Below are 25152 nucleotides of genomic sequence, written 5' to 3' on the forward strand. Positions count from 1 at the left end.
CGTGCTGAATCTCGGCAACAGCTAGCGCATATTCCGAAATCTCGGCAAACGTCTCTGCTGATGTCGGCATATCTGTTGTTTACTGATAAATTCAGCAAGCAATTATGCCAAATTTCGGCAAAGTGAAGCATTTTACCGAAATATCAGTGAATGCATTTAACGAAGTTCAGAAACATGCGTATTGATTACTGAGCAATCAGCAAATTTAGGTGTTGCTGATCAGTTTCGGCATTTTATTATGCCGAGCTCAAGAAATGGTTTTAAGTGTGTAGAGTGTCAGATTTCAACCGAAAGCTGAAATTAACCGCGAAATGGTTCACAGCCTACCCGAATAAAAAATATTGTAGAAAAACAATACGATTTGCTGTTACAAAAGCTGCCACAATTTTGCTTTGACCATTGAAAAATATTTAAATGTAATGTTATACACTATTAAATTAATTGTGAACATGCTTTTTACAACAGAATGTATAGGTTGTTAACTATCGTAACAATTCAAATCATAAAATTTTCGCATACATGTTTTCTTGGAAAACAATAAAATGTACAGTTTGCATATTGTTTGAAACACCACGTGTATAATAAGTTCAATTGTAGAATCGTAGAAACAATATATTAAATCGTTGGAAATGAAAAAAAAAATCTTGGCAAAATACAATAAAATGTATTGTAATCCGCGAGGTAATCCGTATATCTAATTGTGAATTAATTGTTTATGCTGTAAAATCAAAGGTTTATTTTTTTACGGGTAGGTATAAGAATCAAATTTAATATCTTTTTTTCCAGTGTATATTTCGCTCGAAATATGGCGTTCATATAAATTAATTTTTTTTTGTTGGCTGCACTGCGTACAACATGATTTTCGCTTTGTAAAAGCTTCATTATCTCTTCCGGCAGTCAGAAAGTAGGAAGCATTTTCTCGTTTGTGTCAAAATCGTAGTAATTTTTGCGAAAATTCGCATCGAAACTCGTCTGATTTTGAGCGGATACGATTCGCGTGTGAGAAATGACTGTGTTGCATCCCAAGCTAGGATACAACTCGCTAGCTAGTTGAGGTAAAATTGAAAATTTCTAGTCCTTGAAAGTTGAATGGGCGAGTCTCTCTACGAAAAGTCAAGATGGCTGCCGCTTGGTCGTTGATTCTCCGGTTCTTTATTTTGCTTGCGTAAAAATGTCAGAATAGCAGTTTTTCGGGTTGGAGGAAGTACATTTTATTCTACGGGCTGTATGCCTATTACGCATTTGCGGTTTCATAGTTGTAATGAGTTAGATATTTTTTTAAATTTAACGATGAATCAGTTTGGTGCTGATTATAGTCGAAACATGATCGACGATTTATTTTTAAATATGGAACAGTATTATGTATGATAGCTAATCGGGGTTTGCGATTTTTGTTTACAGATGATTAAAAAATGAATGAAGGTGATTCAGCGGGAGGGCAAACAGGTCGTATCCTAGCCCTTCCTGCTGGGACTGACCAGAGAATATTAAGCATCAGCAGTGCAGACCATGTAAGTAACGTTAGATTAGATCGAAAAAAATGAGCCTCAGAATAACATGAATATCTTTCTCATTTTGACGAATCAGTTGCCCATTGGGCCTGTGGTAGTTTCATCACCAATGTCCCGTTCATCTGCCGATGAGAGACAGCAACATTTTAAGCATCTACAGCAAATGCAGAGCACTGGAAGTCATACAAGCAAATCACATATAATTACTACCGCGGGTGGAATAGTTCCTTGTAGTCAGCAAAAGTTTCCATCATCGGCAGGTAGTGGCAGTAATGTATTAGTCAGTGCTGTAAACAATGTGAACAATGACACAAATAGTACCGTTGTTATCAGACCTTTGGACAGTGAAGTGCGAACGCAGAATTCTATTATCGAATCAAGTGAAAGTAACAGTGCAAGTGGTGGAATAGTTAATCCGAAACATCCCAGTGGATTCGTTGGTGATTTTAGTAGTATTTCAAGTGGTAACAATAACATTGATATAATTTCCGGAAATACTTACACACAAACTGCAAGTGGAATAGTGATTGGAACAGGATCGGGTACAGGAATAGGATCGATTGGGTCTGTTCCCGTTTCCCCAACTGCCCGGAAACGGCTAAAACTTGAAAGCCCTGTAGTCGAAGTGGAACATGATATTTCCACATTAAAGAAACTTATTCTAGAGCACAAGTATATGAGATTACGGAGTATTAAGGAAAAGTAAGTGTAGTGATTGATAGATTAATGTTTTTTTTTTGTTTCACTGATTATGGATGGAAATTGGATGTACTAGTTAATTTGTTAAATTATATTGGAACCAAATTTTTAGCTCTGAATTGAAAAAAATCGTAACTAAGCTCAATTTATTAATGTATTTCTTATTGCGATTAACCGGATAGATTTTGTTTGACGCTTATTTCTTCGCAAAATTTTCAAGCAAAATCTACAAGCTTCTGATTAATATTGGAAATATTGGAAATTTCTATAAAGGATCAGTAAAAAACAAAAGAAGAAGTAAACAAAAGGGTCTAACTGCAAATGACACTCTCTGGTGAGCAAAACAGTTCATTTTGGTGAACAGCTCCGAACCGATCAGCTCACCAAAGTGAATCGATTCGATGTATCAGCTCATCAGCTCTTTTAGTTTAAACTTAAGGTTCATTTCGTGCGCCGTTTTTCTTATGCACCGGTTTTCTTTCATATGCATGATCGAAATTGAATCATTGATTAGCAATGATGCAATGAATGCAATGCGAATTAACTTATCTTTAATTGATGTCGACTAAATTGAATCTCTTACAGAGCCGAAGATCCGATCAGCTCGTAGCGTGTTCCCTTCGTCATAATGCAGTGAACTGGGTAGCAAATGAGTGAGCTGGTGAGCTGCGGTTCTTTTGAAAAGAGCTGTGAGCTGTCAGCTCACTTCAATGATTCGATTCACTGTAACAGCTCAGGAGCGAATTGCCCATCTCTAAACCGGGTTGGTTTTATATGCGACGCCTTACTCTTGGCTACAAAACTACAAGCTTTCGATTTATATTGCAAACTTTCAAGTTGAAGTAATGGCTCCGTAATAATCCAAAGAGAAAGTATGCAAAAGAGGCTTTAATCTGCAGTTCGGCCCTTTTGTCGTGGGACTGTCAAAATGGAGAGAGATTCTCCTATGTATAAAGGTTCTTTTTATCGAGGGATGATCAGTAAGTGGTGATTGAATTATCGCTTTATAGTGCATAATTCTTTCTGCATTTCTCGCACATCTAAGAACGTGAAGAATAATGTCGTTTTCGTTTGAGTACACTGAAACTGACCCAGGGTAGTTTCATCAAACACACTTTTTACGAAACTGTGCTGGTTTCGCACTTAGCAACAGGGATTTGAGCAAACTTGATATAAAAACCAGGTTTGAAATTGACTCGATTTCAATTCAACAACGTTGAAACGAGGTTCGAAACTAGCTTCAAATAAACGGTTTAACAGCAGTTAGAGTGTAAACTGGGGTAGGTTTGTTATCAAGTGAAAACGACATATTTTTATTTATGCAACACGAACATTTAAGTCTAAGTGGCAAAACGCGTAACACATGAATCAATTTTCAAAAATAGTTCTTTAATTTCCATTCTGGATTTTATATCACGAGTTACTATTTCCAATACTTATACTTTTTGTTGCTTATTAGACATTTAATTTATTTTTACTTATTTTTAGTCTACATTTGTATTTTGCTCTTCTATCTTCTTTCTATATTCAATGTTTCGGTTTTCTTGTTTTCTTTGAACTCCATCGCGCTCATTTACACTGTCACAGTCAAGGATGGCTTTTATCGTATCAAAGAACGTTCACTGGCAACTCTTCAACGATTGAATCAGTGCCATCAAAAAGAGTTGGAAATCATCGCAGCAACAAAAACCCGGCATGGCTCATTTAACATAGAATCGACACCAGTGCGAGAGCGAATTTCTCTCGATGACATTTCTGAGAATCAAAGGTTAGCACGCTGCTGTGGGGATCTTCTCTGAAGCGACAAACGGTCGCTTATTCTCGTTTCGCGATCCGATTCTATACAGGCAGTTGATAATTGCGATAGAATCATTTTACTATTGCCACTTATTCTAACTATGTGCATATAATCTTTGTATAAGTTGTGTCTATGAAAATGTATGTGAATGCTCCACACAAGGGTTTTGAAATATTGCAACCTAGTATGAGAATCATCAAGTTGAATCATCGATTCGATTTTCTGCGATAATTGTCAACTTGCGATTCTCTCTTGGGAAATTCCACACAGCAACGATCATTATCAGACTGTATTTTTTTAAGGGCCGTGAAATACTCAGAGTATGAAGTGGAGCGAAGGAATGTAAAACAATTCTCTCGCGGTTCATGCATTGAGAGACTCGAGTTCTTGTAGCATCTTCTACCGGATTGAAAATGTTGTATACAATATAGATAGCAATATAGCAGCTTCTGTCAAATTTTCGGCAATCACCAACACTGGTCACAGTCGATGAAGACTTCAACTTTACTGGGACCTGACGGAATCACCGGCAGTCATTATAAACAAATGTATCACTGTCGTCATCGAATATGTCTATCATTGATATGTTTAAGAAACTGTACTTAAAGCTACACTAATAAAAAATTACATGTTAACATCATGTGCAAAGTATTTCAACTATCACTACATTGAATACACATGATTCATGAAAATATAGCTTAGTTATAAAACGGTTGCAAAAATTGTGAAATTTTCATGGAGTTTAGCGACATTTATTTGAAATGCTCATCGTATTGGCAAGGTATTCCGATGCCACCAGATTTTGCAAATACTGTTGGTTGAATGTCGCATTGTTTTACATGGAAGCGGGTCATTTCGCCGAAAAGAATTTTGCACCTAAAAATATCGTGAAAAGTCTCTCGCATACAATATTGGAACTGCTTCGTTTGCTTCTACTTAAAATTTGGTTTATTTACCTTAGTTAGGCTCGAACGAGGGGTACTTAAATTTTAATCTAAAAATCATAGGAAAACAGCCATGGGTGAAAACGCATAAACAGTTTTCTCCGCTACTGATCGATGAATCTCCACAGCGGTAATCCACCCGTATGCACGATCTACCCAAAACATAAAATAACAATAAATATAAAGAAAAAGTCAATATTAGTTTTCTTCAGAGTACTTGTTAATACTATGTGCTATTTTCATTATATTGGCGTCATTATTCTGGTTCAAAGTTCTTCGCCTCTTTTATTTATTTTTTTTTTTTTTATTTATTTATTTATTTATATATTTTAATCAACAGACAAACTAAAGTCCTAATGATTATTTCTAAGAATATTCAAAAAATTCGCTTTTATTCTGCTACGAGGAAGAACACGACTCATACGCCAGTACTTGCCCATGAGTATATTTTTCCTCGCCTCGCTTTTCATTAACGAGTCTATAAACTCCTACATGCCGCCCAACAATTTTGTTCCATCGACCTTTATGCCAAATGACCGTATGCCTAATGACCGTTATGCCAAATGGTGGGTATGCCAAATATCTTTATGCCAGTTGACCGTATGCCTAATGACCGTCGGCGAAGTGATCGTACACCATGCAACAGTGTCTGTTTCTCTAAAATGGCAAATTGCCAATTATTTGATTAAATAAACTAGTTTTGCTAGAAATTCCGTTCAGAGGATAATAAATCAATCTGAAAAATTTCCAAACCCGGACTTTTTTTCATTTCTAAACCCGAATGTGACCCGAGCCCGTCAGGTTCGCTTTTGGGTCTGGTTTGGGTGCGATGTTCATTAGGGTGGGACAAAATATTGATTTCAGCTCCACTAAATTTTTCGTGTTACTTTTGGGTCCCATAAGCACCATGCAAAAGTTTAGCTCGATCGAAGAAACTATATTTTCGCGCCCGAGGTTTAAAGTTTGTATGGGACTATGGAAAAATTCACTTTTTACAGAAAAATCGGCTGGAGATCAACCTATAAGCTCTAAAAATCAGTGCATGTGTGATTTTCGTAGGAAATTTATCGGGGAAGAAAACCTTCGAAAACCGCAAAACAATCCGACATTTGTAGAAAAAGTTATCAAAGGAAAACCGACACAAAGTCCAAACAATGGTTCACTCCTTAATATATCTAGCACCACTACTGCTAGTGCTGGTAATATGATTTTACTTTCTTTTATTATACTATAAAGGTTGATTCGAGTTGTTTAATGTCTTGACAAAAGTTTCTCAGTCTATTATGAAGATTATTTTTAAGTGACAAGCTATGTTCCAAAACTCACTGTGAAGACACAAAAAAGTTTAATTTTTTAATTTGAAGAAATAGGTTTTTGGAGTCTTCTACAATATTTTTGATAAACTCAAATCCAATAACTTTAGCGATTTTACAAACTCTCTATTTCTTATAGTTTAGAATATACAGACGATACTATTTTATTTATTTATTTATTTATTTAGGTATAATCAACAGACACAATATGGTCCTAATGATAATTTCTAGTAATTTTATGCAAACAAAAACATAATTTACATAAATATTTGTGTCCTTACAGTGAGTTTTGGAGCATGGTTTGTCACTTGAAAAGACTCTTCATTCTAAGCTGAGTAACTATCGTCAAGAAACAACTCAAATACCTCAGAATCGTTATATCATAATAAAAGAAAGCTAAATCATATGACCATCATTAGCAGCAGTGGTGCTAGATATATTAAAGAATGAGCTATCGTTCGGACCTTGTATCGGTTTTCCTTTAATAACTTTTTCTACAAGTGTCGGATTGTTTTGACATCTTTGAAGTTTTTCTTCCTCGTTAAATTTTCATACAAAAAGGACATACGCACTGATTTTTAGAGTTCATAGGTTGATCTCTAGACGATTTTTTTTTTGTAAAAAGTGAGTTTCTCCATACTAATTTCCATACAAACATTAAACCTCGGGCGCGAAAATATAGTTTCTTCGATCGAGCTAAAATTTTGCATGGTGCTTATGGGACCCAAAAGGAACACGGAAAGTTCAGTGGAGCTGAAATCAATATTTTGACCAACCCTAATGTTCTCATAGTCCACCACAGTTGTAATGATGCGATAGATTTTCAGATCTTCTACGTACATACATTTAAAAAACGAAAGACGGTCAGAGAGCGGTCGTTTACGAAGAGTACAAACAATAGTGGCCGAAGATGACTTACTTGGGAAACGCCAGATGTGATGTTGAAACTATCCAAAAACGTAGTACGAAACCTTACAGATGAACTACGATTTGTAAGGTCTGAGTTGGATATCATCGACAAATGACACACATGCACCCTCCAAGTGAAAATTTACGACATTTGAGTGAATAAGGAAGGTCAAAGAAACAAGAACTTACTTGATGAAATCCGAAAGAGGCGAGAAACTCTTTGGATACATTGTTCATTCATCTTGACGACTAGACAGCAATTGAATTTAACGAAGCAATCATCGGAGCCGAGACCTAGTTCATCCAGTATATCTATAGTAATATTGTGATTAGTTATATCAAAGATAGTTAATAAATCCGTATATACAACTTATGTCTGTGTGCTTGCTGGTCATGGAATCGAACACTTCATATGTAAGCTACAAAAAGTTCATCATATCATCATCATGGAGCGCTTCGGCATAAAATCATGTTGAGTCTCGACGATGATGTATTGCTCGCACGGTTGCAATGAAGCGCAATCCGTCCGTGGTTTGAGTATTTCTTCAATGCGGCTCTTCTGTGTGTTTCAGTTTATAGTTTATTTCTAAGTTTATTGGTTTTCCAACACAGTTGAGATCGTTTACACTTAAGAAATTTCACCGAATTCGGTAATTTTTTACCGAATTTTTAACAGCTAAGTTCGGTAATTGAATTGATTACCGATCGTTCGATAATAAAAATTTTGCTGAATTGTCAAACAACTATCGTAATATGAAAACTAAATGGATGTAACGAGCAGTTTGGTAATTTTTTCGTTTTGTTTTCTTTTGGTTAAAATTCTGGATTTGAATGGAATTTCGGATTAAAAAAAAAAACACAGACACTCCTATTCTGTATTTCGGTCGAATCGGTTTATGCCGATAGAATGTGAAAATTTGCATTCTGTATTTCGATCGAGCAAAGTTTTTGTATGGAAAATTCGAATTCGATCGAGATACAGAATTGAAAGTTTCTCATTTGATCGACAAAATTTTGTATTCAATAACAATTTTTTTTAAACTGCATTAAGCTATAAGATACCAAGGGCATTTTTTAACTACTTAAAATTATAGTAAATTAATATCTTCAATTTCATGATCATTTTCCAACTAGTCATCGGTAGAGGCTGGTCGGTTGGAACTTGTATGCTGAATTGGTAACGTTGGTACGCATCGATGGTGGTCGCATTCTTCATGTCGGTCCGCGGGAAACACCCCAGGATTTGATCGAAATATTTCGATTTGAACAAAACTCAGACTAGGGGTGAAAGTATTGATGAAGAATGTTATTCTTCTATCACCCCGATTCTGAATTTCGTTCGAATCGGATTACGTTCGAACGATTTTGCATGCTGTATCTCGATCGAGTTCGAGTTTTCCATACAAAATCATCACTCGATCGAATTACAGAATGCAAATTTGGACATTCGATTGAAGTAATCCGATTCGATCAGAATAACGGAATAGGGGTGAAATTTTCAACTTAGGATTAGGTTTTTCGAATTTTTCACAAAAACGAGTAAAGAAAACTCGAACCAGTCGTGGATACGTTTCCATTGCATTATATATTAGGGATAAATTAAAAAAAAATGTTGATGATTTTTACAGTACTCGGTGACTATTCTGATTTAGCGTATGAATTGTACATCTATATACAGAATTCTACAATGAAAACTCGCGTAAAACTGATCGTCCGGTAAAAATCTGCATAATTTTTGTAAAATAAAATTAATATACCGAAATATCGGTTATTTCCATCGATTACCGAAAGTTTTCGTCAATTAAACAAACGGAATCAAATCTTAGTGTGTACGTTTGATAAAGTGGTTCAGTATGTTCGACGATCTCACCGTTGTCGATGATTCCGTTCCAATTGACATGAAATAAAAAGTCAGTAATACTTTTGAAGTCAGCTCTGTCGTTGTCGTATTCCAGGATATTCGTATCTAGCGCAGTGTGCAGTGGAGGACGATGACGAACGGAATTCATTAGCTATATTGGTTTTGCATAATGCTTAAGGAAGTTCCAGATAAAATTTTATTTTTTCGTCAAACTTAGGTCATACACGGTTTTTTTGTACCACCTGGAAAACCAGTAACAAATAAAGATTGCATTTTGCGGGTAATTTCCTGTTTCTCAGACCATAATCAATCACTGATACGTTTCAAAGTTGCTTCTATGATGATACTATACGAATATCTGAAAGGTAATCAATTCCATTCTGGATGCAGTTACCTCTTCATCGGATGACCCTCGAGGCATTTGTCTGATCGAAGCAATCATAGCGAACACTCAAAACACTGATTTCCATATCATGTTCATTGCTAATCAACTGTCCTCGGACTCTCTCACTTTCCCTTTCAAACAGATACTCGGAACATGTAGCAGAACTGTTTTTTCTTCAATCCGGTGGTACTATGATGGAATATCCTGTATGGAGAAAGAAACCTCACACACCAGCATTTTTGAATTTTATGCGTACGTATAAACTAGAACCGTTATCATCCAACCTGGAAGAAGCAGGAGAAATACTTAAACAAGTAAGCTTTGCCCTCGTGAATCAACTGGCAATCGTAAGCTATATGAGGAGCCTTTTTTCAGCAATCAAATCGTTCGCTGTCGTCGACAAGCGCGGGAGCATCCAATCTACCACAAGGAGCCGAAATAAAGATTCCCGGTGTGGGAGCTACCCCAGTAGCCGTGTCAACTCAACTACCGGCCGCGGTGGCTCAGCTGAGTCAGCAGGGTAAGAAGCGCTTCGAAAATTATACGTTTTTACAAAGCTTTTCTTTTTATTTGGTTTGAATTAGTGGTTACAAAAATATATATTTAAAAAAAACAGACTATACATCTATATTTTAGTTTGCATATTGCAGTCTCAAATAGTCCTTGTGCAGAGTTTTGTCATTGTTTTCATGTGTTTATTCTGTAAATATCAGCCCGTAACATCACTTTAAAAGATCACAAGCATTCATTGTTTTAGTTTCAATTGGCCTTTTGGTTTTGTTTTTTTTTTCATTATTATTTTATTAGATATTGTTGATAATAAAGATAATTCATTTACAAGATAAACATACCATTCCAATCCAATGTCAATTAGGTAATGGAGATTCATTTTATTCGTAAATTGATTTGAGAATTCTGATTTTTGTGATAGAAAATGTGGCCAAACTGAACTAGTCATTTGGACGAAAACATTCTGCTCTTCATTCTTTTACACTCTTTACTCTTTTGGCATCTTTTTCTTATTTTTTCCCACTTGTACTTGTAGGTCACGTACCCGGCAGACCTCAAGGGGGTCGTCACGGGATGGTCTTTGGCCAGATTAGCGTACCACCTGTGGTAGGAAGCTCCTCTGTACCTCTGGTGCCAGGTTCGCACCGTTCCATTCACCTACACACAATATAGAACGAGTTTCCTTGGCTTATATTGATTTATTTCTGTTCTGCTCCTACTAGCTTTTAATTGATTTTCAAACTCTTCCTATCAGTATTCTGGTCTGAATTGAAAGTGTTACCTTGAACTATGGTTCAAGGCTGGATGTTGTGAGCGAATGAAACTCTTCCATCATATGTTAAGCTTTACTTTCAGTTTTTTTATGCATATCGTACATATAAATCATCTCATTTTAGTAGTTGATAAATTTTGAGTTTGTTGTATAATGGTCGTCATATTTAATTGAACGCATTTCGTTTAGTAACAGAAATTGGATCTACGAATCTTTTGTCGACTATTTAATGCAATGTTTTGCTTTATAAGCTTTTGTGAGAGGTAGTTGCGATCGGTTTATATATTTTATTTTAACTAACAATTTATATTTTTTATGTTTTCTATTTAATAGCAGGTTTATAGATGTCTGTTATTAAGAATCTGTTTTTTTCTTTGAAATATTTAAAAATGCCTTATATGCTTAAAGTGGAAAGAAGCTTGGAAATATAAAATTTCGTGAATAATTGAACGAAAATTTCAAATGTTACTGGATAAAAAAAACATTAAACATCGATAAGCGAGAATCACATTCGGCAATTTATAGAGGGCGCTGTGGTCTGTATTTTTCGTTTGTAACATCAGCTAATTTTCAAGGACGAATCTTGATTTTCAAGGATGAAATTTACAAACCGAATTTTTCTTTCATTCGAATCAATGCTTTAAAAACGAACAATTTACTATACAAATTTTGATCCTGCAAAATCTCAATCTTAACAATACAAAAAAAAAAAATGAAACCATCATTATTTTTCTTCGTGTCTTTCATGTTACACGCTACTAAACTGGGAGATACTTTAATTGCTAGGAAAAAGGGTAAAATTGTTTATTTTTTATAATTTCTGATATTTTCAGAACATCACTAGAAGTAATGAATACGACGATAAATTTTTTAACCGCGAAACCAGCCAATTTTACAGAAAATACAAGAGACCATAACTTCATGACTCAACAAACAAACCGAAATAGGGTGATACTCTTATTTCGTTGTTTTATTCAGTTGGATGGATTGATTAATTTTGGCATCTGTTTGACCTCTTGTACCTTATACCATACCAGGACGAATTTCGCATAGTAACAAGAAGGCAAATCAGGCTAAAACAGAACTCCAAGAAGAGCCGTGGCTTCTGATAATTGGTTCAAACCGTTTTCGCAAACATCCTTTCTCGCACACAACCTTATTGATAGTGCCGCTAGAAACAAACTTTTAGATTTTCGACCTTCTTTGCTCGGCAAAGGCGTATCCTTGCGTTACGGTACAAAAAGCCAGACCCGGAAACTGTTTAAAGTTTTCGAGCACGTATGTTTCGTCGTCCGTTTAGATACAAGAGGAATTGTGCGAAAAATTGGCTTCTCAGCAAGACGGTAAAATTTTGCTTTTAATTATGGTTGGACACTTTCTTCACTTTGTATATGTTCAGTCTTTGCATCTTCTTCACTTTTTGTTTTATGATTTGGACTTCTCAACTTTGCGAGTCATGTTTCGAACAGAAAGATAGAGCTCAACAATGGTTACCACCGTCTTGTCTCTTTGTCGGAAGCATACTTTTCAATTTGTTCCTTTTCCAACCGATCCACAATCAAGTGATTTTCAAACACTAAATATGGTTCTTTTGAGTAGTTTTAATTAAGGATTTTTCTGCCTTTCGTACAATATGCTTTTGTGCACTTTCAATAATTCAAAATGCACTCTACTTCGAAAGCAAAGGGTCCGAAATTTAACGTGGACATTCTTCATGTGGTCAATATGTTAAGAATTTTGAATTTTAGACAGGGGACTTGCACAAATCGTAGTACTTGATTAAACAACTGAAATTTCCTTTGATTACACTATTAAAAAGTTCATAATCATTGTAAAATACATGCGCCGTTTAAAATGCTTGCCCTGCGTGTTGCAATTTGGTTCTTATTTAATTTGTTTATTTGTTGCAGGTGATCATTGTATTTTAAATATTTAGGAGTTATTTAGTATCAGTTGAACTTGGTCGAATTTTTTTGTATAACCCGGGACTTTGTTGGCATTTCGTTTGAGAATAAATTTTTGTGTTTCTCCAACATAATCCACATTCTTATCGTATGCGCGGAATGGGAAAGTTGTGATATTTAGATAATATATCACTGTCTTGGAACGTACATTAAATTAGTATTTTCAATTGCAATTCGGTAGAAAATTGTTCTAGTACATTTTGCAAATCGCCAAATTTCAATAACTTTGGTTCAGCTCTATAGTTTTCAATGAATGTCGTCAACTATTCTATATAATAATGCTTTTTTGATGAATCCGCAATAGCTCTTGTTTTCATCATGTGTTTTTTCTTCTCCAAGGCGGTACCCCTATTCTACCGGATCCGATTGGTATTGGAGCGAGCACGACCGTTGAGCGAAAGAAACACCTTTCTGCTAGTAGTTCTGGCGGAGCAGTTGCATCGCCTACTCTTGGCATATCTATGTTGACCGGGTCCGCTGCTTCCGGTTCTAATGGGGCTTCAGCTTCCGGAAATGGCGACAGCTCAGGATACTCCAGCCACCAGCACCAAAATGGAACCAACTCTGCCAACTCTGCTGCTGGAAGCGGTAGTGGTGGTGGAGGTGGTGGAAATGGTGGCAATGGTCAGGACCAGTATACCAATAAAGCGAAACAGGAAGTGTACGTAATGCAACGGATACAGGAGCTTCAGAAGGAAGGTTTATGGAGCGAAAGACGACTACCGAAAATCCAAGAGCCACAACGGCCAAAAGCACATTGGGATTATTTGCTGGAAGAAATGGTCTGGCTGGCAGCAGATTTTGCCCAAGAACGAAAATGGAAAAAGGCGGCAGCAAAAAAGTGTGCACGGATGATTCAAAAACATTTCCAGGACAAGGCCATGGCTGCGCAGCGTGCGGAAAAAGCACAAGAGCTTCAGTTAAAACGTATCGCCGCATTTGTTGCTAAGGAAATAAAAATCTTTTGGGGTAATGTCGAAAAACTCGTTGAATACAAACAGCAAACCAAGCTAGATGAGAAACGAAAGAAAGCTCTTGATCAACAGCTAAGTTTTATTGTCGATCAGACGGAAAAATATTCCCAGCAGTTGGTGGAAGGTATGAACAAGACACCAACTGTAACTGATCGGAATACTAGCAAAGCAAACAGTCTCAATTCCAGTCAAATATCTTCGCCATTGCCGAAAAGTGCTTCCGACGACGAATTTCACCCGGATAGTGAAAATTCGGACGATGACGAAGAAACTATCGCAAAAGCTGAAGCCGAAGCCACTGAAACTAATGAAGAAGTGGCAGCTCTGCAGAAAGAGTCGGAAATGGATCTGGATGATTTCTTGAAGAATCTACCTAAAGATTATCTGGAAAATCGGGACAAAATTATACTATCGGTAAAAATCATTGAAGTCATCTTAGTTTTTGTAGATGTTATTTATTCGCCTTTTTTTTTACTCTTCAGGAACCAGAAGAGAGTGAAAAAGGAAGCGAGGATAACGATAAAGACTTCTCCGCCGATGAAGATAGCGTCGACGACGAGGATACAATTATGGAACAGGAAAAGCAGGAGAAACACGAAGATCACAAAAAAGAAATAGATGAGTTAAATGTAAGTACTTTTCTTGTTATGGAAATATGTTAATCATTGGAGTCTCTTTTTCAACAGGCCGAGAATGAAATGAGTATAGAAGAGTTAATGGCAAAGTATAAACGCACACCGGATGAAAAAATGGAAGTGGACTCAGATGATGCGGAGAGTGAATCAGAAAATGCTTCAGAATCCAGTTCTACTGTGCAAGATTCGGAGGACGATGAAGTTGAGTCATCGGATGATGACATGGAAAAAGATAATCAGCAAGACGTGGAAGATATTGGTTTGAAAAATCTCCTAGACGAAGAAATTGCAAATAGAAGTCAAAGCGAAAAGGATGAAATGTTGAACGATGCGGCTGCCATAGCTGAGAGTATTCAACCAAAAGGAAACACGCTCTCATCGACCAGTGTCGTAACACCTATACCGTTTTTGTTGAAGCATACTCTTCGAGAATACCAACACATTGGCCTTGATTGGTTGGTAACGATGCACGATCGCAAACTGAACGGAATTCTTGCTGACGAAATGGGTTTGGGCAAAACAATTCAAACTATTTCACTGTTAGGTCATTTGGCTTGCATGAAGGGCAACTGGGGTCCGCATCTGATTATCGTCCCCTCTTCCGTTATGCTTAATTGGGAAATGGAATTTAAAAAGTGGTGCCCAGGTTTTAAAATACTTACATATTATGGATCCCAGAAAGAGCGTAAACTGAAAAGAACAGGTTGGACCAAAGTGAACGCATTTCATGTTTGCATCACCTCGTACAAGTTGGTAATTCAGGACCACCAAAGCTTTCGACGGAAAAAATGGAAATATTTGATATTGGACGAGGCACAAAATATCAAAAATTTCAAGTCCCAACGTTGGCAACTGCTGCTGAATTTTCAAACCGAACAGTAAGTATGAGGAATTGTAATTAAAACTATTTAATTTTCTCTATGATGATAAATTTATCAAAATTACTGATTAGTTCTGAGAATCTGTTTTAGAAACTCAAGACTATTTAACAGATGACAATCGAGGCATTTGTCTGATATGAAAAATATAGATTTGTGATGCGGAGTTGTACTGGTAAAATGCATTGACCGAATTGTTTTTCTTCCTCTTCCAGGCGTTTACTGTTGACGGGAACACCGTTACAAAATAATCTCATGGAACTGTGGTCTCTGATGCATTTTCTGATGCCTCACGTGTTTCAGTCACATCGCGAGTTCAAGGAGTGGTTTTCCAATCCCATGACCGGAATGATTGAAGGCAATTCAGAGTACAACGAGACGATAATCAAACGCCTTCATAAGGTCTGTAACCTGTACGTAATGTAATATTATGATTATTTTTCCACGTTTCATTGTTTTGTTTTCTTTTTGTTATTGTGATGAGTCCATCATGGGAAAAATTGATTCGTGGACAAGGGTCTTGTAATGGAATTTATTTCAGTTGGTTAAGTATTTCGTATTGTGGTTGGTACGTGTAGGCAGTTCATATAATCTACACAAGTTTAATGAGAGATATAAGTAATGAAAGAGTGAAACTAGTTCAATCATAATGCTCCGATTTTTTCACTGAAGTGTTCAACCATTATATGCCAGAATTATGTTTTTGCTACCATGCAATTTCGCTGTAATATTCGGATGTACTATACGTCTGTGATTGGGCTTTTTCCGGGTTCTGTGTAAATTGTCAACGGCATGCATTCAACTAAATAGAAAGCGAGTATCAATTTGATAAATCCTAATTCATTGTTTTATGTTTGGGTGTAATGGATAATAATCATAATGTTGAATAAGATATATTTTCGTTGAATATTTACTCAAAAAAAAATCGTACTCTTTCACACAGGTATTACGACCATTCTTGTTGCGCCGGTTGAAATCAGAGGTTGAGAAACAGATGCCAAAGAAGTACGAACATATCGTCATGTGTCGCCTGTCCAAGCGACAGCGTTTTCTTTACGACGATTTCATGAGTCGTGCGAAGTGAGTATATCTATTGCCGATGTCCGTCTGTTTTAGTGCGCAAGGAAATTAACTGATCAGTATATTCTGTTTAGAACAAAGGAAACCCTCGCCTCTGGTAATTTGCTGAGTGTGATCAACGTGTTGATGCAATTGCGAAAAGTGTGCAACCATCCTAACATGTTTGAAGAACGTCCCACTATTTCTCCTTTTCGAATGGAGGGAATCAGTTTCCGGACCGCTTCACTTGTCTACAATATGCTAAATTATGACCCGTTCACGGTAAGGACTAGATGTTTTTTTTATTTGTAATGAATAATTTGTAGTTTCTTACTTACTTTCTCTTCCGTTGCAGCAAATTGACTTGTCTTCCCTGAATCTAGTACTACTGAAATTGGAGCTTGTACTGTCCGCATATGTGGCACACCGGTCGCAACGGTTATGTTTGTCGAAGCGACTGATAGAGGAAATTGATAGCACTCCAGAACCTGCACCACGATGTCCAACAGGAAGACTGAAATTGCACGTTCGTGTGCCTAATCTGATAGTACAAGAAACTATCAGTAGCAGCACAGGTGTACGGGTTGGCACCAGTCCAGCTATGAAGACTGAAGGAACACGTTTTGTTCCACTTGTAAATTCGTCACTAGTAGATAGGAAACCTTTGATCGAGGAAATCAGTGCGCAACCAGTGGCAGCCACGGCGATACAGTTAGACGATTCTCTATCGTCGAATGTACATTTACGAAAACGATGTGATATGACTAGTAGTAGTTGTAGTAGTAATGGTAGTAGTAGTAGTAATAGTGGTAATAATAATAATAGCAGTAATAGTACGAGTAACAGAATTGGTGCTGGACACGTTACACAAATTGTGCATACAACCGCTGGAAGACAAATCATTTTAACAACAAATACTAGTGGACAAGTATCGGGTGCTACGGGTACAACTCTATTGACGACTAGTGGACAACGATTGACTCTTGTAAATCGATCAAGTGTGTCCAGTTCCAATGCGGCAAGATTACCGATAGTCTCTCGGAACTTTCTTACACAAGCCAACACCCAAAATCTCACTACAGCTGCAAATCCAATATCTCCGACGCTGGCAGCTTCAATTGTTCAGCAGCTCAAGCACCATTCCTATTCATCAACTGCTAATCTTACTCCGGAGGAGTTAGAACGAAAAGTTCGCACTGAATTCTACTTAGCCAGTGTTGAAGATTCTCGAAAAGAACGGAGAGGACAAATTTTAGAACTGCTAGGTCGTTTGAATTTGAAGCGTTGTGATTCGGCACCGATATACGGAGAAGATCTGCGAGAATCTGTTAGTAGAATATGCTCTGAAAGTTTCTCAGACACTGATTCAGTTCCTATCACATCTCTTGGTAGTCATTACTGTGCGATTGCATCTCAAAACCCAAGCTGGAGCTTATCAAAAACCATCAAGTCTATTCAACGACGAACTGTTGACTTTCGTTCGTTATTAAATAATTTTGTCATTTACGTACCTGCTGTTTGTGCTCCGTCACCATGTCTTCATATATCCCATCCAAATCCATCGATGTATAATGAAGAAAGAGAAAGGGACGAAGAAATTCAGTTCACACTCAAGCCCACACTGAAAATGTTTCATCCGATTATTTCGGCTATGAACACGCAGGTGAGTGTTTCTTATATATTTTTTAAAGATTATATGGCTCTAAAAATCAGTCATCGATGAGAAATTTACTTCAGATGATTTTTGCATTAGAGCTAGACTATTTTCTATGCATTGAACATCCAGCGGATTCTCATGTCCATCACGTGAAGCCTCTAGAACCTTGCAACATTAACATGCAATATAATTATCGTGACTACAGTTCTGAATTGGTAATAAATCCGAGACTATCTAGAAATGCAATAAATTCGATTGCTATTAAGAATTCATATTTTAAACCATGCATGACACTGTGGATTATATTGCATTCTAAATAACGACTTAAATTCTAATATTAAAGGTATGATGAAACAAATTTTTTTTTTCAGTTTCCTGATCCTCGTCTGATCCAGTATGATTGCGGTAAATTGCAAACCTTGGACCGGTTATTGAAACAGCTTAAGTGTGGTGGCCATAGGGTTTTGATTTTCACTCAGATGACTCGGATGTTAGACGTACTGGAGGCGTTCCTCAATTATCATGGCCATATATATCTGCGATTGGATGGTACGACTAAAGTCGAACAAAGACAACTGCTGATGGAACGATTTAACGGCGACAAACGTATGTTTGTTTTTATACTTTCCACACGATCCGGCGGAGTTGGTATCAATCTGACCGGAGCGGATACTGTGATATTTTACGATTCCGACTGGAATCCAACCATGGATGCACAAGCCCAAGATCGTTGTCACCGAATTGGACAAACAAGAGATGTTCACATATACCGATTAGTTAGCGAGAAAACCATCGAAGAAAATATTCTTAAGAAGGCCAACCAAAAGCGCATGCTCGGTGATTTGGCAATAGAAGGGGGAAATTTTACTACTGCTTATTTCAAGAGCTCAACTATTCAAGATCTTTTTGCAGTAGATACGGTTGAGGAAGATGCATCCGCTCGATTAGCAGAAGTAATCGAGAAAGAAAAAGAACGAAAAGAACGTTTACAGCAGAGTTTAAGTGTGGCCAGTACATCGGCCAGTAGTACTAGTGCAGCACCCCCACTCGAAGAGAGTAAGTCGGCAATTAACGTTTTTGAATCTGCGTTAGCTGCGGCTGAAGACGATCAAGACGTGCAAGCAGCTAAATTCGCCAAGGCAGAAGCATCTGCGGATTTGGAGGAATTTGATGAAAATATCCCAATTGATCAAGAACCGCGTGAACGTGAACCTGAAATGAGCAAAGCCGAAAAGGAAGTTGAAAATCTTATCAACCAGGTATGTTTTTGCCTTCCCTTTTAATGAAGTTCAATAAATTTTTGTAGAAAAAAAAACGTATTCCAAGTATAACACGTTTCTGTTGAATACCGAAAACTTGAACAGTTATAAACTTGGACATAAAATTTTGACGTTCCAGACCGCTTTCCATTTGTCTTTGAAATGATGGAATGCTATCAAAGTTCTCACACATTACTTTCTCTATGTTCCTTACACAACAATCTTGTAAATACCTTTCCTCATTTGCTATGGAATATTGAAATTTCTTTCTCCTTGGCTCAAGTGAACTTCTAACAATTACATTTTTTTACGCGGTTTTCTTGTTTAGTCTTAGAAATGCATGAAACTTCGAGATCTGGTGTTATCCCGACATTTTTTAAAGTCAACTCTAAAAATTTTCGATTTATTTTCAAAAAAAAATGTTTAGATTACACCAGATCTTGGCATTAAATTTTTTTTATCGATTTTGTAAGTCTCAAAATTCCCAGTCGATTTTCGCTAAAACTAAAATTTTTAGATTGCAGTAGATCTGGACGTTTCATGCATTTCTAAGACATTTGGCATCAAGAATTGTTTTTTTTTTCAATAAGGCGTCATGTAGGAACGTTTTGTTTGAATGGAACTAAATTTGATCTAAATCTATTGATTTAAGTAGTTACAAGATTTTTGTGGAATAATATATGCGAATTTGAACTAGTGCAAAAAGTGTTATAGTTCAAATAATCATAAAATGGTATTATGTCAAACAGGATCACCACATCATCAATTCCAAATTATGCAATTAGCATTAGCATTAGCATTAGCATTAGAGACCGCCCGTGTGTTGCTACTCCGTTATTGATCTGGACCAATTGAGGTTGCAAAATGATTTTTTGAAGCAACATGTTTGGGAATAACACATTGTTTCACACTGTGCAAACTATATTGATGCATGCATGCTGATCAATACCGACGCCGGCCACGTCCGAATGCAGATCTACTTGGGAGGGGAAGGATTGTTAGTTCGATGCATGTTGCTACTAGGAACCGAGGAATCCTCTGCATTCCCACATGCATCACAGGAGAGGATACTTTGTTAGTAAATGTTTTAGTAATGTTATCATGTGTTTATTGCTCTGGGTAGCCGGCTATCAAGAATGTTTTAGTGTTATCATTTTAAGTGTTACTTTGTGCTGGCAATATAATGCACGAAACAGTCAATCTCCGAAATTGACAAAACTCCGGACAGACGGCTGTCGAGTATGCAGTCACTCGTTTATGCATCTACCTTTCGCGAATTTTTTAGAAATAAGTGTAACATGTAGACATCGCACATTTAGACGAGCGCCCATTCCAAACGCGATCCTGAACCACGTCGAGTCTGCTTTCCCAAACGAATATTTTTTTTCTTTTACCGAAAAATTATCTTCTTGCTTGCCTAAGTCAGTAAATTCGCTAAAAACGCGAACCGTAGAATAACAAAGCTAAAACTAAAAAACGGAGAGTAACAAAGAAGATTAGAAAATACCAAATGAGGTGATGGGGACATATCCGACAACGCATTAGTTCTCCTCCCCTTCGAGTATCAACACGTTTGCGTCCATCACGACTACGTGCTTATTGTTCGGAATATGCTTGATTGGACAACACACGGCAGAATAAATGTCGTTATAATCTAAGCTATAACAAGTGGAAAACATCAGCTACACTGGCTAACCCCTAAATGATCAGCTACAAATAAAAAATAATTCCACAAAAAAAACTACTGGAAATAGCATAAAGACAAATTGATATTACTGGCAGCGCTGTTTGAGAGAGATCTGGCATGACAGCCCTTTAGGGATACATTTCGTAGCCCTTTAGAAATATATTATTAGAAAAAATACTCCCTTGTATGGCGGCAGTCATTCCTGTGTGGTAAAATATATCCTTCCAACCACGCCAGTCGCACCCTCAACCAAACCTTTATTCAGCACGACTTCACCATCACTGATAATCAATAATTGAACTACTTATTTCACTAGAACTTTCTAAAATCACTGAAAAAACACTTTTTATTAGAGAAACACAGAAGCACTGTGTTTTCTTCTCCAGTGATGCCAGTTCCCCATCAATTCCAAATTATGCAATTTGATAATAATATTTGGTTGTAGAAAGGAAGCTCTGCTGGATGCAGAAAGATAGTTTATTGTGTTTTAACAGCATTTGAGAAAAAAAAATTTCATTTTGTCACGACTAACATATTTAAGCATCATTTGTATCAATAAATTGTTGGGCGATTTTTTATTTCATGAATACGTTTATTACATAAGTTTTTCTTCGCCGTATCATCACTTTTACATAGAATTCTTAACCTAATATAATACTAATATAGTCACAGCGATAATAAAACATATTCATCTTATTTTTTAAATATCATATTAGCTATTTCGTTATTTATTATTAAATCTACTTAGAACATTATTTGAACCAAGCGATTAACTGCTATAAATTATAAAATAAGCTGAAATTTTTATACATTTTGTTGTTGATTTCGTAACCTATTTTGAGTTTGTTTGTATCAGCACATCATTTTTATTAAAAATGATGCTATTGGATGAACTAATGGACGCAGTAGAAGTCAGAACTAACCCTCAAAAGGGTCAATTATTAAATTGAAACTTCAATTGTCTTTATGAAATGATAAAGAAGTTTCATGTAAGAAAGGTCACGACAAGCAAGAATGTCTCGAACTGGGACATTGGATAGTCTACCTTGGGTACGCAAGGAATTTATTAGTTGAGATCTGACATCACGATACTCCACGCATATCCAAACGACATGATCAATATCGCGATAGCCTTCGCCACAAGCACAATGATTAGTCTCGGCAAGTCCAATTCGAAGGAGGTGTGCATCTAACGTGTAGTGATTGGACAAGAGTCTGGACATCACACGAATGAAATCCCTACTCACATCCAGTCCCCTGAACCATGCCTTTGTCGATATTTTAGGAATAATTGAGTGCATCCACCGACCCAGATCATCTCTATCCCAAGAAGCTTGCCAGTTGGCAAGTGTTCTTTGGCGAGTCGCGCTATAAAATTCGTTGAAAGCAATCGGTCGCTCATAAATTTCACTTTCAATAGCACCACGTTTGGCAAAACTATCGGCTCTATCATTTGTTGGGCGATTGAAGTTAAAAATATTAAACCGAGAGATTTCTAATATCTATCTGAACTGCGCGAATCGAGGAATCTAAGAATCCAACATTTCAGCCTTTCGTCAACACTGTCGAATGGTTTTTATGTCTCGAGATAATTTCCAATAGATGAACCCGAAGAACATCAATGGTTTTTGATTTGAGATCTAAATTTGTTGATTGGTTTCTTTATTACTTAAAAATCAATAGACGCATTAGAGCTAATTCAGCAGCTAGAAGTTCTATATGGAAGATCTATAATAGAGCAGAAACTAGAACAAACGTATCTCCAGCAAGCCGTTCTAGTTTTATTTGTTCGACCAGTTCTGTCTAATTTAAAATTGGTCTACGATGCCGTTCAATTTTTTGTATATTTGAAAGCCGAGTAAAACACTGCTGGGGTTGCCAGTTTTTCTTGTTATAAAATTCAGATTTAAATTTTGTAACTGACATAAATTATGCATCTAGAGCTAGAACACTACTGAATATGCCCTTATGGTCCTAATAATAGTATCACATATTATTAGCTCTATGAATCCAAAACGTAGCAATTAGGAATCAGAACCAGCCCAAACTGGCTCAGGTAGAACGTTCCGCTGATAATTTGGAGATTTGTGACTATTAGGAACTATTACGACCGGAATTGCAATTTGTCAGTCACGTCGAATGACTTTGACAGACTGACTAAAAGCATCGTCAACTGTAATCTGTACTGTGAAAGTGACAGTCAAAAGAGATACACGATAGTTCTATGACCAAGTAGAAATATACTGAATCAAAGACACGCGACTTTTTTTGTTTTCCCTCTAATTCTCCTATTCCCTGTTGCAGTAAAAAAATAAAAGCGAGTACTAACATAACCATAAATTGATGAGGTTCATTATTATTTGCAAAAAGTCATTGGATTTGGAGTAAATAAGGTTTTCAGACGTTCGATACATGGTGATTCGTAGAGCCTGGTTGGCAGCTGAACAAAAAATATCCAATCTTTATCGTACAATGTGGCTAGTTGATAGTGATAGATATCAGCTCTTACTACGACTTTTACTACTTCTGAACCAACAAAATTATTCTACTACTCAAGGCTCGTATGTATGTTGGAACCGCTGTCGAAAACTATCTGAAAACAAATTTACTATTTCCGACCGCCCCGTATTCCATAGAAGTCAGAGGTCACTACCGGGGGAAAATATTTCAAGATTTGATTTCAAATGAACGATTAATGAGAGAAATGTTTTTTTGATGTATTTTTTTAACTAATGCCTCTTACACTAATATTCAAGGTTAAAATGAAGATGTTTGATATTCTGTTCTTTTGCAGCTAAGCCCCATTGAACGGTACGCAATGAGATTCGTGGAAGACACGGAAGGTACGTGGACTGCCATTCGTTTGAAAGCAGTTGAGGCAGAGATAGAGCAGCAGAAGCGCGACTGGGAGGCCAATCGATTAGCGCAACAGAAACGGGAAGAAGAAGCAGCTCGTCAGCAGGAAGCGGAAGAAAACGATCTACTAACGTTTTCTCGCGAGGATGCCCAGAATCAGGTTAATAAATGTAGCTCTAAGTTTGGCACTAATGCATCTATCAATAATATTAGTCGAGAGGGCAAACGAATTATCCACCGAAGGGTTGCAATGGTGAAAAATTCTCACAAGGGCTTGTTGGGTAAACGTAAGGGATCGATTAGGGAGATAAACGATAGAGGGAATTGTAGGATCAGAAGCAAATCAGTCCCACCATCAATTGCTAGTAAAAAAGCTAAGCGATTGTCAGCTTTAAAGCAAACGGAACAATCGGTAATGGTAACGGTAAATTCTGAAATTAGAACTAGAAGAAAAAGTGTGCACAATAATAATATACAGATAGTAGATTTTCCCAAAAAACGATTGAAGAAAAGTCCTGGAAAACGTAATGTCAGCCATAACGAGTATAAGGATAGAAAAGTTGGCGACTCTGAGATGTCGAGAAATGACGATATTATCAAAGATATGAAATCTAACGAAGAGTTTGACAGTGAATGTAGCTTGGATGTAATGATTGATTCAAATGATGCGCCGGACTCGGATTCTAACCAGATGAATAATTATTATTCATCACAGGACGATGAATCCGGCAGTCAAAGTCAAGACGATGGTGATCACAAAATAGCAAACAAACCAGCGACTAATGTAACTAAGTTGCACGAGAGTGGTACAGGTGAAGATACGACCAGCACACCTCGTACAAGATCTCGTGGTTCGGTCAAGATTAATTTATGGACGCTTGACGATAGTCCAATTCTTCCACCTGTTAAAAGATCCAAGACAGGAGACAATTCTAGAGGCAAGAAAAATGCATCGTCAGAAAACTGTCAGCAGAGCAATGAGGTTCGTTCACAAGAAGTTTCTTCTATTGTGCTTACGGAATCAACCGTAAATGCGTGCGAAGAAGACAGTACAACTGTCGTGGATGAAAGCACAAGTTTGGCAAACGAAATAGTCGATAGTGAAAATGCGGAAGTAAACGTGTGCGAGACAATAAAAGAGTTGAAAATCATCGTTACCGATGTGAAGCAGATGAAGCATGCTAAAGTGTTGGACGGTTTTTCAGCTTCACAACGAACACCGTCACCGAAGGTTAGAAAGTTGAAACGGCCCTGCCCTAAATCGGTTAATAATCGCACGCTTGATAGTTGGATATCTAAGACACTGAAAACTAGTAATGCATCCAACGATAGTCTTAACCAAACCGTGAATGATAAAAGTTCTTCGCAGGGCGGACGAACAACTCGTGCGTCGGCTAAAGTAGATGGAGTTGGACCACTTGAAAATGGCGAAGCATGATATGTCTCTTGTTAGCTAGTGGGTATATATGATGAAGAGTGCG

The 25152-nt window shown here is 37.0% G+C and overlaps 1 protein-coding gene and 1 non-coding gene across 5 annotated transcripts in view; both read left to right on the top strand.

Annotated features, from left to right (window-relative positions):
* Positions 1–898: 898 nt before the first annotated feature.
* The window catches only part of LOC131439325 (helicase domino), a 39129-nt gene continuing 14875 nt past the window's right edge, over positions 899–25152 (top strand). For 3 of the 4 annotated variants that reach the window (XM_058610218.1, XM_058610216.1, XM_058610217.1), the window contains exons 1-15: positions 899–1055; positions 1402–1511; positions 1588–2213; positions 9563–9734; positions 9796–9940; positions 10466–10567; positions 13006–14054; positions 14123–14269; positions 14327–15153; positions 15369–15555; positions 16097–16233; positions 16308–16494; positions 16568–17875; positions 18241–19128; positions 23610–23831. In XM_058610218.1, the coding sequence (XP_058466201.1) occupies positions 1413–1511; positions 1588–2213; positions 9563–9734; positions 9796–9940; positions 10466–10567; positions 13006–14054; positions 14123–14269; positions 14327–15153; positions 15369–15555; positions 16097–16233; positions 16308–16494; positions 16568–17875; positions 18241–19128; positions 23610–23831 (6096 nt within the window). In that variant the 5' untranslated portion in view covers positions 899–1055; positions 1402–1412. The remainder of the gene's footprint in view (positions 1056–1401; positions 1512–1587; positions 2214–9562; positions 9735–9795; positions 9941–10465; positions 10568–13005; positions 14055–14122; positions 14270–14326; positions 15154–15368; positions 15556–16096; positions 16234–16307; positions 16495–16567; positions 17876–18240; positions 19129–23609; positions 23832–25152) is intronic. The other variant, XM_058610219.1, reaches the window with a different exon arrangement.
* Positions 15200–15298, top strand: LOC131439734 (small nucleolar RNA Me28S-Am2589). Its single transcript, XR_009231191.1, has one exon. It is a non-coding gene; the product is annotated as a small nucleolar RNA Me28S-Am2589 (small nucleolar RNA).

The sequence above is a fragment of the Malaya genurostris genome, chromosome 3, assembly GCF_030247185.1.
Source record: "Malaya genurostris strain Urasoe2022 chromosome 3, Malgen_1.1, whole genome shotgun sequence".
In the NCBI taxonomy this organism is placed as follows: domain Eukaryota; kingdom Metazoa; phylum Arthropoda; class Insecta; order Diptera; family Culicidae; genus Malaya; species Malaya genurostris.